This window comes from Dunckerocampus dactyliophorus, chromosome 21 (genome assembly GCF_027744805.1).
Source record: "Dunckerocampus dactyliophorus isolate RoL2022-P2 chromosome 21, RoL_Ddac_1.1, whole genome shotgun sequence".
NCBI lineage: Eukaryota > Metazoa > Chordata > Actinopteri > Syngnathiformes > Syngnathidae > Dunckerocampus > Dunckerocampus dactyliophorus.
The window spans coordinates 2,977,676-2,994,082 of NC_072839.1; the positions used below are offsets into that span (position 1 = coordinate 2,977,676).

At 43.3% G+C, this 16,407-nt stretch overlaps 2 protein-coding genes across 6 annotated transcripts in view; one reads left to right on the forward strand and one right to left on the reverse strand.

Annotated features, from left to right (window-relative positions):
* The window catches only part of jph1a (junctophilin 1a), a 29,782-nt gene extending 18,186 nt beyond the window's left edge, over positions 1-11,596 (reverse strand). For 2 of the 3 annotated variants that reach the window (XM_054765274.1, XM_054765273.1), the window contains exons 1-2: positions 10,872-11,594; positions 6,063-6,831 (exon numbers count right to left, since the gene is read on the reverse strand). In XM_054765274.1, coding sequence (XP_054621249.1) covers positions 6,063-6,831; positions 10,872-11,250 — 1,148 coding nt within the window. In that variant the 5' untranslated portion in view covers positions 11,251-11,594. Of the gene's footprint in view, positions 1-6,062; positions 6,832-10,871 lie in introns of all 3 variants that reach the window. The other variant, XM_054765275.1, reaches the window with a different exon arrangement.
* On the forward strand, positions 10,358-16,063 carry gdap1 (ganglioside induced differentiation associated protein 1). Of its 3 annotated transcripts, XM_054765277.1 has the most exons (7): positions 10,358-10,388; positions 12,491-12,654; positions 12,902-13,094; positions 13,384-13,557; positions 13,728-13,822; positions 13,891-14,005; positions 14,080-16,062. In XM_054765277.1, the coding sequence occupies exons 2-7, from the start codon at positions 12,496-12,498 to the stop codon at positions 14,445-14,447; spliced, it is 1,104 nt and encodes a 367-aa protein (XP_054621252.1). In that variant the 5' UTR covers positions 10,358-10,388; positions 12,491-12,495; the 3' UTR covers positions 14,448-16,062. The 3 variants fall into 3 exon arrangements, with proteins under 3 accessions (XP_054621252.1, XP_054621253.1, XP_054621251.1); XM_054765278.1 differs by lacking the exon at positions 10,358-10,388 and having other exon boundaries at positions 12,382-12,597; positions 14,080-16,063; XM_054765276.1 differs by lacking the exon at positions 10,358-10,388 and having other exon boundaries at positions 12,383-12,654.
* The last annotated feature ends 344 nt before the right edge of the window (positions 16,064-16,407 follow it).

A 16,407-nucleotide genomic window follows, 5' to 3' on the forward strand; every position in this document is an offset into this window, starting at 1 on the left:
AAGTCGACTGGGATAGGCTCCAGCATACCCCCGTGAACCTAATAAGGATAAGCGGCATAGAAAATGGATGGATGGATGGATGGAAATTTGTTACAGTGGAGTTCTAAGTGATATTAATTATTCTCATTTTTTAACAGAATTCCTCAAAGGGAGATGCTTCATATTTTCCCCTAACTTCAATATTTGATGAAGTACAGTGGCAAACGCTGATAGATGCGACATCTACCAACTATCCCTGTCAGGCTACCACATGCAATGTCACAGTTGTGTCCTTTTGTGCTTGGCGAAGAGCAGCATGTGCACAAAATCCCCGCAACGCACCCTCTTAACTCTGCCACTTAAACAATAAAGCAAATCAACAAATGGAACAACAACAATGATGACAACAGTGATGGCGTACGTCTCCACGGCAACCAGCAGAGACGCTTGAGGAAGCGGGCCAAGCAGGCATCTGGAGCGTATTGATGAATTTGCAAATGCAAACCCACGCAACGAGTCTACTGTATGGGTACGGTTGCACACCGCCTTTGCAATACGCAATTCATATAACACGGATGCAACAGGCGCCAATACTATACACACGGACACACACACGCTCACAACACAGCATCAGTGCAAAGGAAGCAAAAGACGAGCTGATCTGCCACGCACAATCAGCGCCTGTGCGATTGCAAGAGCGAGCGCAGGCTGCACGGAAGGGATTGCACGTATATTGTGAGGAAAAGCAATATTCTGAATCAGCAGGAGAAGTGAGAACTCCATAATCCAATCCGGGAACATCTGGAGCCAGAGCACCCGAGCCAGCCAATCAGAGCAGCTGAACATAATCAGCAGACCGCATTGAAGTCCAGAGGTTACGGACGAACACAAATATGCAAACAGGTGTGAAAAAGACAAAACAAACAACACAACAACAACAACAAATGAGATTATGTAAGGGGTGCTTGAGGCAGCACACACACAAACGAGCTTTACTTTGAGATGCAAATATAGAAAAGCTTATTAGTGGATGTTGGTGCTGCACCTCACACTTTGAAAATCCCTTGTATTATGGCAATTTTAACATTGAATTTCATGTATTTTTTTTCCTAGGAAATCAACATTAACTCATTCAGTAGCAAAGATATAGTTATACGTTTGGACATTTTTTTTGCATGAGAGGCAAAAAGAGGTGATGACGCAACTGCACACTCACGGATGTCACTTTTAGAGCAGTTTTGAGCCATAAAAACGGCCACAAGGTGGCAGATGTGCATTTGATAAGAGCTCGGCATAGATCATTTGCATGTAAAAACACACTTGACAGCAAGGACGAAGTGGAAGAGCATGGAGCAGTGTAGCAAGCAGGTTATGCATTGTTGGGAAAACGTCATTGTATTATGTCCACTATATTGTGTAATAGGAGTGTAAAGGTGACAATAGGTGCACTATTTAATGCCTATAGGGCTCTAATCATGTTTAAAACCAGTTCGAAGGTCGTAAACAGGTGTTCAGTACAAAAATATTCCTTTTATAAACAAGGAATCCTACTTTGCGGAAATTAACTTATCAGGATCAGGTTTGGAACCAATTAACCGCAATAAACGAGACACACATTTACAAACATTAAGTAAACATACTGGATCTGCACGTTTTCGCAAAATGCTGCACACTAACAACCAGACTACAATACTGTCAGAGTTGACTAGAATTCTAAGGTTTCCTGGCAACCTTATCGAGCTTGCTGATGCAGACACATATCATCATACTGATCCACTCAGGAAAGGGTAACGCCCATGCGTGGGCGGGACTCAAGACTCAAGAGTAGCATAACAAGGTAGGCACTTCCTCTTTGAGACCTTCTAGCTCCCTCTTTTGAAGGGCAGAAGTCCAGCGCTGTACAGTACTTTGTCACATCTTCCAGACAATTTCTTCACAGAAAATTTGAAAATACAGAAAAGTGTGCTTCCCGGGAAAAACAAATGTTTGAAATACTTCGCAGATCATCTCTAAAATTGGTTTCATTTTTCTCTTGCTCTTAACACATGCCCTCCAAATCCTTTCAATAAAAGTTTTTTTTTTAGTACAGTATATCGGAACTTCCTTTCATCAGGTTTTCTTCGATGATGTTCCTCTGCAGTCCTGCAGGTGCCGGTAATGAGCATTACAACGTGGTTGAACGACTCCATCTCGGACAGCGTTTATGCAAAGGAGATTTTTGATAAAGCGTGTATTACGTGATAGACAAAGTTATGATGGGTGACCTCCGCTGTGGATAAATGCCATGAGTGATGAAAAGAGGAATATATGTTATGCTACAACACATCCATGACCATGTGAGGGTAGAAAAAAAAGGTAGCAGCAGTGATGGAAGAGGTCGTCACCGCCACAATGGAGTCGCACTACAGTATACAGTATATATGCCTGACAGGGACATTCTCTCTTTGTATTTGACACGTGCACATTTGGTAGAGATGACCGTGTGTAGAGAGATGGCGGCCTGCTATATCAGTGGTGTATATATTCCTGGCTGGTGCTGATAAGCCAACTGATGCCTTGCCTTATTTAGTCAGTACACACTGTGCTGACACACTGCAAGGCTGTGAGCGTGTGTGTGTGTGTGTGTGTGTGTGTGTGTGATTGGAAACAGACTGACACAGTGCGTTAAACAGTCGGTTATTTGGAGAGAAAAGAGATTTGCTCGTCTCCAATAGTTCACGCATTCTGCTTGACGAAATGGCTTTTTTGTTGTGAGAAAACACACAATTGATTTAATTCATCCGGCCAACAAAACCGATACTGGTCAGTTTTTATTCCTGCCTAGATTAAAAAAAAAAAATTGATTGTATTTTTACTGCGAGTATGTTTATTTCTTACTGTACAGTATTCACTTTAGCTACTGTGATCTCCTTCATCGCCGCATCTTTTCAAGTTTTGCACAGCCGGTATTTTTGTAATTTTCTATTATATTCATATATATATATATACACTGTATATATATATTTATATATTTTTATTATATGTTATTCGTTTTCAAGTTTTGCACAGCAGGTCTTTCATTTTCTGTACTTATTAATTTTTTTCTTTTAAAAAAACACTGAATTTTACATTGAATTATTTAATATAATAATGTAATTTATGATAATTTAATATATCTTTATTTTCATATTTTCATACATAAAAATATATTTTATACAATATATATATATATATATTTGAAAAAGATTTTTAGACTAATAATACACTTCTAATACGCTTTTCTAAAAACTCAAAAGGCACTTTACAATAACGCAATAAAAAAATAATAAAAAGTATAGAAATTATAGAAAAATACAGAAATTATCAATCCTTGGCTTAAAAATGAGAACAAATAGAATTTTTGAACTTTTTAAAATCCTATATATATATATATATATATATATATATATTATATATATATATATATATATATATATATATATATATTATCCTGTTATATAGTATAAATGCAGAAAAAAATGTATTGAAAAAAAGTAAAAATGCAAAAAGTCAAACTTAAATTTTATTTAATTTCACTGTGACATTTTACAAAATTAATATTTTTAATAATATATATTCAATATATTTTTATGTATTACACGGCACAATTGTGTCCCTTTGAATAGATTCCTTGTTGGAGTTCTTCTATAAGGCCCTGAATAGAAAAATAGTAATAACATCAGAATGTACTCATATAGGTGTCACCTATATATACACTGTATATATATACAGTATATATATATATACATATAAATATATACATATAAATATAATGTAGGTGACATGAGTATATAGGGCCTTATAGAAGTTATATATATATAGATTAGACACACACACACACACACACTCCCAGGATATCAACAATGTTAACCTTTTGCCGACCACTTGGTAGTCAAAATAAACTTCATATAAATATCGTTCACGCTCCGGTGAACCTGCGAAGTGGCTCCTGGTTAACCTTTCACCAGAGGCTGCAGAGCAAACAGTGCAGTCCAATGGACGCCCATTCCGTCTTGTGCATGAAGGCCATTCAGCGACCACAACATTAGGTACACCTGCGCTAACAATTGTCCGTTTTGATTGACTCGGCACACAACGAGAATGACACCACGATGAACATATTCCTCCGTTCAGAAGAAGAAAGTATGAAATGGGGTCAAAATACCAACACCCCTGCTCTAGCTGCACAATCCCCGTGGATGCGCCGGCTGAGCTCATCCCCAGTCACAGGGTCATGTGACCAGAAGCGGATCAATACGGGTGTATCCTTTGCCTTGCAGCGTATAATGAGTCTTACATAACCTGCTTACAGCACGGCAGGCTGTCACTGGCTGTTTTTTTTACATTTTATTTTATTTTTTTATTTAAACACACGCTCGCTCTCAAATGTGTGGACACAAAACAAGATTTTAAAAAAAGCAAAGCCACAGATTTTCAGCTGCACATGCACAGCACGTAATTTGATGACTTCCTGCGCCACAAAGGGAGCTTGCCTGCTAGCTGCCATCGACGCTTAGCATCAGCTCCGAGGCATTTTACTGTTGCGTCAGGTCATGTGCTTGCTTCTGCTCTGCACTGTCATTCTCATGCCGTCTTGTTTTCGTCTCTTCTCTCGGCAGGTTGGACTCGACGCGGAATATTAGGAGTCCGCAACGGGTGGCAAACATTATGCGGAAGCATGTTAAATCCACATTATGTAATCCTCGTCTTATATCCTTGAAATCTGCAGAATAATGTCCCCCTGGGCTCGCCAAAGCGGAATTACATCCCCAGAGAATGGCTGATGCTGCAGCACGGTGCACTTTTACAGAAAATGTCATGTCATGTTTTGGTTTTCTAACCTGCTTTGACCATTTTTAACAATTGTGTGTGTGTGTGTATGTATTTGCTATTTGTTGTTGATTAACTGAGTCCTGAAGCAACTGAGGAAAAATGGAGTGCAGTACTTGGCTGCAACCACCTGAGGCGCTGTTGATTCAATCTGAACTACAGTATAGTCGAAAGAAGGGCTGGCAGAGGTCAGCATCCATTTTTTTGCCCAATACAGCCGTTCCTCGCCACTTTGTGGTTCAAATGTTGTGGCTTTAATAAATCATGATGTTTCGGGATTGAATACGGCCTCTTACTGAAGCAAATTTTACATATTTTGTGTATAAAAATGGCTAAATTAACTCAAATACAAATATAAGGCATTCAGAAGACGAATTCAAAGATGCTGTGAATGATATGCAGTATTCTTCACTGGTCACCAGGTGTCAGTAATGTTACTGTAATGTTGCGTGAGACGCACAAGCACCAGACTTGATCACCAGAACAACGGGCTTTAATTCCAGGTTTGAATTATCTCACAAAACACGGACTACTGCTGCGGCCGTAAACCACGGCAAGCTAAAACTCAACTCTGAACACCCAACGTCACTTCCTGTCTGCACCCCGCTCTGCTCCCCTGGGGAACACATTTATAGCAACACAAACGAGCACGAGTCTGTTATGTCTTATTTTCTCTTATAGTGATGAGGAAATGAGGAATCCTACATCACAATCAGATCTGGAGCCATTTAATTGGGATAAATGAGAGATTACCGTACAACACTGGCATGGAAACAGGAGCTCAGAACATTCAGTCGATGCACATTCCTAAAAATGACAAATCATATTATCCTATAGTCTCCTCCTCCATCCATTTGCTAGCTAGCTAGCAAGCTACAGTGCAGCTCATAGCGAATGAAATGAAAGCAAGTGATGCTGTGTACATTGAGCCGTGTCCCACTAGGGGGTGAGGCTTTTTTAAAAAGGTCACGTCTGGTCCACCTGTTAAAGCCCACATGCCGCATCAGAGCCACGCTTGGCAGGGGGCTGCAGGTTGCGTTATTGGGCACAGGAGTTGCGGCTTGAACCAGACAACACACTGGGAATGAAAGATATGGGGAGAGAATAGAAACAGAACCTTTTGCAGGGATGATGACGGTGGCTATACAAAAGCCGCTGATGGATAAAGGTCAAAACTGTTGACAGCCTTTGACCGGGGGCCGACATAACGTGTCAAATAAGGAAGGAACTCGTACCTGGAAGAAGCTATTTCCACTTTACTTCTGGCGATGGCCGCAGCTCTCTGCGCCCCTTCAACGGCCCGATCCACCTTCTCTTTGGTTTTGGGATTCTTGAGAGGAATCAGCTGCTTCCTTATTCCACGCACCAGCACGTTATTTTTGTACTTCCCTTCTTCTTTGGTGCCATCTGGGAAAACTGTGCAGCCGTAACCATGGCGCTTGTTGTTCAGCCACTCCCCCTCGTACTTCATCCCGTTGGATCTCTCCGAAACGCCAAATCCGTTGCGCTTGTCGTTCTTCCACTCGCCCATGTAGGTCTCGGTGGTGGTGGCGTCCACGTGGTCCTCCAGGAGAAGGTCCTCGTCTTGCAGCTCGCCATCGCCGATGGATATGGTGGAGTTGGCGTCGCTGGAGCTGATGCGGCTCATGGTGGCGTCGCTGCGCGCCGAGCTGCGCTTGCTGGAGATGGAGGTCCGGGAGTCGGATTTGCGCAGCTGCCGGAGGCTCCCGAAGAGGGAGCCGCGGCGGAAGAGGCCCTTCTTCTTGCCCGTCACCACCTCGCTGTCCGAGTGGAAGTTGAGCACGAAGCCGCCGCGGTTGCCTGTGATGGTGTCCGTGGGGGAGGAGAGGTCCTGGAGCACGGTGCCGTTGCTCTGCTCTGAGCGCAGGGAAGCCATGGACGTACGCAGTGGCGAGCGGATGACAGTCGCCATCCCATACGGGACACTCTGCCGCACTCCGTAGCCATGACGCATGCCGCCCATCCACTGGCCTTGATAGGTGCCTGAGTACACACACAGGACACAGGATGATGGATATCACACTATTAGGGCGGCAACTCGGCTTTAGACCCTGGGTGTGAAAAATGAAAGGATGCAAAGGCCACTTTCTATTTAATAAAGCATATTTTGTGAAGCAACACATGTCGTTACATATATTTTTTAAAAACTGCATCTCAGCTTTGCGATGTACTGTAGGTGAAAACGCCTTTTATTCGTTTGAACTTCAGTCTTTGCTGTTTTTTTCCCCTTTTTTACAGTTTTTTTTTTTAATTTTCCCAATATTTAAAAAAAAACAATATTTAAAAAATCTTGAAAAATATCTTTAAAAAATCCTTGTACATTTTCTTCTCAATAATACATGTATGACTTCATTGCCATCATATAACTTTTTACACAAACAAAATTTTAAAAAATGACAACTTCATTTTGTTTTGTTTGTTTCTCATATTACTTAAAAAAAAAAACAAACTTAGAATTTATTTATTTTTTTATATTTCAACTCTATGCGATTAAAATGACATTATTTTTCCTCATATTATTTCGGGTTCATTCTTGTAAAATTGTGACATTTCTTCTTGTTCGACTATGATTTTTTCTCCTAGTTTTTATTTATACCCGTAAAATTACAAATGTTTTTCCATTTCTGCTGTTGTTGGCTTTTTTTTCCAACTGTTTCGACTTTCGTCTTGTAAATGTTCTCATAATATTATGACTTTATTCTATTAGACTTTCACTTTACTACCATAAAATATAACTTTTTTTCCCCCAAACAAATTTTTTTTGTTTGTTTCCTAATATTACGTCTTTAAAAAAAAAAAAATTCAACTTTATGCTCCTAAAATGACATTATTTTTTCTCATAATATTATGATGTCATGCTCTTAAAATTCCAACTTTTTTGTCTCAATTTTTAGACTTTGCCTGCAGACAAATTACTGCAGATTTTTCCTTTTGTGCTGTTATTGCTGTTATTGTTTTTTTTTTTAGTTTTCATGTTAAACTAGAGACGCACTCGGAGAGCGCAAACCGCCGGCAAGCGCCATACTCCGCCCCCCATATTGTGATTCACATGAAAATAATAATCCTCCATTTTTTGGATCAGTCTTTGATATTTTGTAGAACCTGTTGGAAACTTGTCCGGTATTGTTTTCCCCCCAAGTGCTCTGACCATTTTTGTGGAGTTACATGCACAAATTGCAAAAACGGTCCTCTCGCGCAATGGTCACTTTGGTCACCCCTGCCCTAGAAGCACCAAATCAATACAAACCTGTCTGCAACACACCACAAAAGAGGCAAACATGTCCACCACTGTTTCCCAAAGTCAAAGCTGCTGTGTGTGAATATCTTGTTTTGAGGAAAAACACAAAAATAATAATAATTCATGGATGACTCAGGAAATTAAAAAAGGTTCACATTAGAGAGGCTAAAATCGGAGGATATTTACATTTTTCAATCCAAAAACTATTAAACGAATACCAAAATAGTTGTTGATTAATTGGATAATTGATTAATCATTGATTAATTGTCATTATTATCATTGTCGGAGATTATTACAGGCATGAAAACATCAATAGGAAACAAAACAATAATGTATAATCTATAAGTAGTGTATCCCATCCTGAATGATATTGGTGATTTAAGTAATTAATGTAATTAAAATGTGCCCTGAGGCTGGAGCACATCCACACTCACTGCCAAGAGAGGCGTCACATCAACTGGAATGTTTCCTTGAGCATGCGCGCCTCAAACCAAGTGGTTTGATGAAGATACCGAGGATCACTCGGGATGTGAATCACCGAGCTCGCAGCCTATTTTCAGGCAGCCGGTAACTCCCCCACTGACAGTAGGCACATTCGCCACTATCCGTTTGTCTCCGACCACATGGAACGGCTGTGAGTCACACAATGAGAGGAATGTTTCATTAATCCAGTTTGCTGTTGCTGAGCCCGGCCGGCACGGGCCGTGCCGACTAGTGGCTCCTCGGTGGCATCATATTACCAACCTGATCCCTAATAATAAGAAAAAGCTTGCTGATCTGCCGCTCCCCGGCCAATACAATGCAATAAGCCATAATGTTCACTTTCAAAGGGAAAAGGATCCGCTGGCCCGTGTTGGAATTTAGATGGATAAACAGTGCGAGATTAACATGTTGGTGCTGTGCCGCGGTTCAGTTGGGCGACCCTGCAGATCAAGTGATCAGGATGCTGCAGGGTCAGACAGCCAGATGTGCTCTATATCCTCTGGGATCAGCTGATTTCCCCCAAGCCCGGCCCCACCCATCATATGGGTGGCACTCATTTGTCAACATAAGACCTCAGATTGTGACGTGGATGCTGACAAATCACGCTGCCACTCGTTTCATAAGCAGCAACAGCTACATGTCAACTAAGCCTTTTTTCAGCACATGTTGTTGTGTACCTGAAGTAGCATTACTTTCATTCCTCGTGTTACACCAAACCAGAAGCAGCACTGTCCTCAAAAGCAGGAGCTTGTTAGTACACCACTTCCTGGTTCACGGACAAGGCCATCATGATTCTGAACAACTTCCTGGTAGTTTGTACATCCATTTATTTACTTCCTGGTTCATGGAAGATGACAGGACCATACTACTCGATTCTGGAAAGGGGGAGCAGTTCCATCGTCACCTAAACATCAAAAAGTGACAACAAATGTCTCTAAACACAAGCGAGTGCCCCATTTGTGTTCATTTAGGGCTACTTCCTGGCTGTTTGTCCATCCATTTTTTAGTTAGCTGGCTACTTCCGGGTTTACGGAGAACGACAACAACTATAGACTATAACTTGTGGCCCAAACATCAAAAAGCGAAACCAAATTCCTCAAACAAAAATGAGTGCCACAATTGTGTTTCTCGAGGTTACTTCCTGGTTGTGTTCAAGCCATTAGTTAGCAAACAGGCTACTTCCTGGTTCACAGAAGATGACGGGACAATGCTAGTCTTGGTTGTGGGATGGGAGCAGTTCCATCGTGACCCAAACGTCAAAGAGAGACAATAAATTCCTCTAAACACTTGTGAGTGGCACAATTTGTTTTCATTTAGAGCTACTTCCTACTTGTTTATCCATCCATTTCTTAGTGAGCTGGCTACTTCCTGGTTCATGAAGAATGACAATTACTATACTATTGTTCTTAAAGTTCAAATTGTGACCCAAACATCAAAAAGCAAAACTAAATTCCTCGTTTAGGGCTACTTCCTGGATGTTTTCCATCCATTTGTTCGTGAGCAGGCTACTTCCTGGTTCATGGATGATGACAGGACTATACTATTATAAATTCCTCTTGACAAACGCGAGCGCTGAAATTGTGTTCATGTATGGCTACTTCCTGGTTGTTATTTATCCATTTTTAGTGCGCTGGCTACTTCCTGGTTCGTGGAGAATAACAAGACCACAGGACTATACTGTTCTTGCTCTTGCAGTTCAAATTGTGACCCAAACACTAAAAAGTGAAACTAAATTCCTGACACAAAAGGGAGTGTTTGTTGTGGGCTACTTCCTGGTTCATACAACTACAGGACCATACCATTTGTGTTTCTTGGACAGGTGGGAACAGATTCTTAGGCATCTCAGACGGCAAAAAGATAGCAAGGGTGAAGAAATGTGAGAAAATTGTGGCATATGTGTTTGTTTAGTTGCTACTTCCTGGTTCATTAAGAAAATGCAGGACTCCGATTTGCTTTCTGGTGCGGGGGACTAATTGAAACTTGATGGTTCTTACCCAATAATTTTTTGGGGGGGGTGGGGAGGAGCCATGAACCCTCTGCATGGCTGGCAGCACCTGTACCACCACATTAGCAGGGTGGTGACCAAAATTGCATGGACTATGCACTATACAAACAAATAGTCTTTAGAAGTGAGACACGTGGCCATCTGGCATGAGATGAACATTTGTGAGGTCGAGGGTCAGAATCAAGGTGTTGAATGCTCCAATACATAACATGGAGTCACTGTGCTCCCACTTCCGGCAGCACGCAACCAAACCTTGAAAATGATGCGTTCAAGTGCAATGCGCCAACGTTTCCTTACCTCCATCGCCGTACGTTTCAATGCCATATCCATCTTGGAGCCCGTTACTCCAGGTGCCGTCGTACCTCGCAGGTGTGTTGTGGCTCTGCCGGACGCCGTAGCGCCCCTTGAAGCCATGGCTCCACTCCCCGCGGTAGATCCACTTGCCTTTATTCTCCACGCCGAGCCCATGCCTCTTGCCCTGTGACCAGTATCCCTTGTAGGTGTTCCCGCTGGGCCAGGTGTACACGCCGACTATCTCGAAGCCGTGCGACCACGAGCCCGCGTACTCCCCCTGGCCCTTAGGTCCGGTGCAGATGCCGTGTCCGTGGGCTTTGCCATCCTCCCAACCCCCGCAGTAAGTGCCTCCGTCGTCGAAGTCGAACCTTCCGCCCGTCATTCAGATGCAACGCTGGGTTGGGAGGGGGGGCGGAAAGGGCAGATTGTGCACCGCTGCAGCAAGGACCGAGGTGGGGGTGGGGGGTGGGGGGGGAGCGTCCAGGACGGATGGTGATGCCGTCGAGAGAGGATGACTAGAGGTAGAGAAAACGGTAGAGGAGGTGGTGAGCCTCCCTCTTCCGCGCACTCATGCGATATATATATATGTATATATATGCACATACATATATATATATTCAAAATAGGTAAGTGTAAAGGTATGAATGGTGGGCGTCATTTACCGGAGGCGCGCACCGGCTTGTCCGTTGAGTGTGGCTGGTCTCCCCCCTCTCACCCACTGGACACGCAGGGAGGGAGCGCGAGAGACCCCCCACTGAATAGACAACGTCACCACAAAGATCCCGCCCACTCCTCACCGATCACCGATGCATCCCTCCCTCCTCCACTAAGATTGACTTCAATGTTACACAATATCAAAGCTTCTGTGCAGGCCTAGTGTACACTTCTATACACTGTATGTTGGTATGCACTTATATGGGCATGTATCCCCGTTTTTTCCTCCAGTCCAGACTCGGTAATTGCTTTATTTCGAATTAAATCTATTGCTTGTAAATACACACACGTCATTGATATGTATCAGTATATGTAGTCGTGGGTATGTTATATTACAGCACTTAAAAAACAGGTGCCTGCAGCGACATCTGTTGTCAAATGCATTTATTGCACGTTTTCCAACCCGGGGACGAATATAGCAAAATTAAAAGGAGGCAGGTGACACTTTTGTGTATGAAACCAGCTAAAAAAAAAATCAAAGTGGGTACATTATGCTTAGCAGTTAAGATAAGCTAAATATTTAAAAAAAAAACAGCCCAGATGTCTTCTTTCTGGTAAAATTGACTACTTAATATGAGTAAATATGATTAGCATTAGTGTGATAGCTACCATTTAACATGTAACCTTTTATTGCTTTCCAACGGAGGTCTATCCGCTTATGGAGTGTTTAATTGTAATGCCACTTCTTGTGCTCTCATATCCATAACAATAAATATTAAATCAAGTCATAACGCTGTTGTGTTGCTGTATTAAAATTACATTTTGGCTAACATTTCCTACAAATATAACGAGCAATGAGTTGATTGAACGCTTTCGATTGGGGTGTAGTAACACTCCAAGCCAGCGGGGGGATGTAATGAGTCATCTTGCCGACGAGCACTCACTAACCTCACTTGTCCCAAGAACAGGAAAGATGGCGACTGACAACAGCTCGGAAAGCAAAGGAGAGAATGCGGCTCTGCTGGAGAAGGACTCAGTCGAGGACGAGCGTGAGGAATGTGACACAGTTGCAAAAGTAAAGGAATCAAAATTAACACTTTACCACTGGACGCAATCGTTTAATTCCCAGAAGGTAAGCTTCCCTTTCAGCACCGAACGTCCAGGGACAGCTCCCCCATTGGAGACAGCCGTGTGGCATTTATGGACCACTCGGGAAGACGTAGCACATTTTGAACTCTTGCTCTGAAACGACCCTTTTCTAATGTCTCACCGGTTTTTAAAACATGTCTGCATATTGACGTAAAGTGTGACATTTGGCTAATTTAATTTCAACCAATCTTGTAGCACAAATTCATGGACATTTGTGTTTTTTCCCCCAGGTGCGTCTGGCCATAGCAGAGAAAGGTTTGCGTTGCGTTGAGTACGACGTGAGCTTACCGCTCAGCGAGCACAATGAGCCGTGGTTCATGCGTCTCAATCCCACTGGGGAGGTGCCGGTCCTGGTCCACGATGACAATGTCATCTGTGACCCCACACAGATCATGGACTACCTGGAGCAGAACTTCAGTGATGGTGAGGCTTAAGTGGGGACTGTGAGAGCTTCATTCAGGTCTCAGCAGCGTCACACTTCCTTTTTTTTCATCGTTTATGTTTATTTGTTGTTAAGTTGCATTTTTGTTCATATTGCAGTCATTTCCTTTTGACTCATGATAGCTTTGTCCTGTTGGCTTAAAAGGAGCGCGCATCTGGTAAGCATCCGATTTCTAAAAGACAGCGTGTCCTTCCCTTTGTGTGTTCCCCCAAAGCCGAGCCTGCTGTATGTTCCTCCTTTTTCCATTCTCCTGTTCTTCTTCACCTGCAGAGGGCACCCCCAGGCTGATACCTGAAGAGGGAAGCACGTACTACCACAGAGTGCAGCACTACAGAGAGCTGCTGGACTCACTACAGATGGACGCTTACACCCACGGCTGCATCCTCCACCCTGAGATCACCGTGGATTCACACATACCGGCTTACGCCGCCACGAGCATTCGCAGTAAGTCAGATTACACCTAAAATTGTTGGACCGACCACCACAAAGTGCTCTCTCTTACCGTTGGATGTGTTATTTTCCCCAAGCAAATGCTTCATTATTTAATATAAAACTATACACCTGAAATGGGGGGGTGGGATCGCTACTTACCACCGGTGTCTTTTGTGCCACAGCGCAGATTTTAAACACGGAGTCGGAGCTGAAGAAACTGGCAGAGGAGAACCCGGAGCTGAAAGACGCTTATGTGGCTAAACAGAGGCGCTTAAAGGTGAGTCGTTGAAGTGACAAAACAAAAAAGGGTCATCACTTTTGCTGATGTTAAAACTTTGGCTGCAGTCCAAGTTGTTTGACCACGACAACATGAAGTACCTGAAGAAGCTTCTGGATGAACTGGAGAGCGTGATGGACCAGGTGGAGACGGAGCTGCAGAGGCGGGTGGAAGAAACGCCAGGTAGCAGGGAGTTTTGTGCAACACAACAAGGCGGCCGTGGGAGGTGTCGTCACGTGGGATCTTCTGTCTTTTAGAAGAAAACAGCCAGTCGTGGCTGTGCGGCGAGTTCTTCAGCATGGCCGACGTCTCCTTGGCCGTCACCCTGCACCGCCTCAAGTTCATCGGCCTGTCCCGACGCTACTGGGGCAACGGCAGCCGCGCCAACCTGGAGGGCTACTACGAGCGCGTGCTGGATCGGCCGGCCTTCAGGAGAGTCTTGGGCCACGTCAACAACATCCTGATTTCCGCTGTGCTTCCCGTGGCGTTTCGCGTGGCCCGGAAGAACGCCCCGGTCATTGCCGGCACCACCTTGCTGATCGGCCTGTTGGGCGGAGCCACGTACCTGGCCTTTCTCTACATGAAAAGGAGGTTGACTCTGTCCAGTTGGGGAGGCTGGAGCTGAATTCATGGGGCAGCACACATTCCGCACATTTAAAAAAGTCTAATCAGTACTGTGCAAAAGGCCACCCGCCGCTTGCTTGTCATTTTGTACATAGAAGTAAGTTCTATAAGACGACAGTCATCCTTCGTTTATCACGGTTAATTGGTTCCAGACCCGACCGGAATAAGTGAATTTCCGCAAAAGTAGGATTCCTTACTTATTAGAGCACAGAAAAGCTGTTGACGACCTTCTAAATACAGTTTTTAGCATTGTTAGCGCCCCCTAGACATGAAATAAGTCATCTTTACACTCGTATTACCCAATTTAGTAGGCATAATAAGAGAAAATAAGACATAAGACTCATGTTCATGTGTGCTGCTGTAAATGTGTTGCGGTGCTTGGGGAGCTGAGTGGGGGGCGGACTGGAAGCGGTGTCAGGGCTTCAAAGTTGAGTTTTAGCTCGGCTGCAACAGTAGCGGGTTTAGGCCGGGATTATTGCTCCTGTTGTGAAATCATTCAAACTTGCAATAAACGCCTGTTGTTCCGGCGATCAAGGGTGGTGCTGGTGTGTTTCACCCAACATTCCAGTAACGTTACTGACACCTAGTGGCCAGTGCACAGTAGTACATATCGTCACGTCTTTTAGTGAGTCTTCTGAATGTCTTATGTTTGTTGTATTGTAGTTCATTTAGCCATTTTCATGCTTGAAAATGCATAATTTAGGCAAAAAATACATAAAATTTGCTCAAGTATGCATCTTTTTTGACTAATAATAGGCCGTACTCTGCCACAAAACAGTATGATTTATGAATATATTTTTTTAAAAACCATGACAGAGTGAGGCCACGAAATTCAAAGCACGATGTGGCAAGGAATGACTGTACATTTAGCAGGATTCCACAAAAAATGCAATTCTCGTAGCACGGTGGCGGATTGGCTCAGGAAGAGCCGACGTTGCAGAAATGTAGAATTATGAGTTAACATAAAATCTGGGGAACAATTATAATGGTCGGTCCACTGTGCTCCACGAACCAGGAAGTAGCCTGCTCGCTGAAAAAAAAAAAGAAAAACAGATGGACAAAGACAAATGCCACGCTCCACAGGCTTGTGCAGCACTACAGCATTAACATACCCGACTTTTGCACAGTACTTTAAGCAGTTCTCATGTAACTCAAGCAAAGCATTATTTGTAAAGCAACAAGTGCTGTAAAAATGCTCAAGTCAGCTGAAGGGGAAAAAAGCATGTTCCAAATGTATGCAGCTTCTCGTTTTCATTACGTTTGAATGTATTCCTGGTTCAAATTCAAGCTGAACATTGTTTAAACAAGCCACAAAAATGCATCTGAATTCATCATCTCTCCTTCTGCTTCTCGTCGTGCTCTGCCAAATCACGTAAGTCTCCTCCAGCATCTGTCTTCCAAACACTCCCCTGCCAACCCAGTGGAACTGAGAATGCATATTTGAATAAGCTGTATATACTGTATATTACCAAGATCCTTTTCAACATCACCCAGGGGAGAAAAATAAGCACCAACACATTCCCAGGGTCTGGATGCAAGTCAACATCTGCGGTCATGTGTTTACCGCAGGCCGACGCTGACATTGAACATATGCGAGGACGACTCACGTGAGCTGCACATAAAGCAGACACATGTTGCACGTCTAGACCCTGTCTGGCCTTCGGGCTCAGCATCTGGAGGGGCTGCGTGCTGTAGCTGTCACTGAGCACGTGACCACAAGCTCATGAACGTAGACTAAAGTGTGTAGTGAGAGTACAAAAAGTATTTGACGCGAAGTGACAAACACTAAACCTTCCTCTGCACCACAAGCACAATTATAAACATATTATAAAAGGTAAAAGACCATTTTTCTTCTCCAGCTGTTGGATTTACTTTAACTCGTCGTTGAGCATGCCACGCACGTAAATTCCGCAAGAGGGCAGTGTTTTGTCAGCGTTGGCAACAGCTGTTTTCTCAAGAGC

What these genes read in the sequence shown, in the direction of transcription:
- gdap1 (XM_054765276.1), top strand. Translation starts at nt 12,439, where the DNA reads ATGAGTCATCTTGCCGACGAGCACTCACTAACCTCACTTGTCCCAAGA. An exon ending in CGCCGCCACGAGCATTCGCA is followed by an intron (nt 13,558 to 13,727) that starts GTAAGTCAGATT and finishes TTTGTGCCACAG; the next exon opens with CGCAGATTTTAAACACGGAG. An exon ending in CTAAACAGAGGCGCTTAAAG is followed by an intron (nt 13,823 to 13,890) that starts GTGAGTCGTTGA and finishes CTTTGGCTGCAG; the next exon opens with TCCAAGTTGTTTGACCACGA.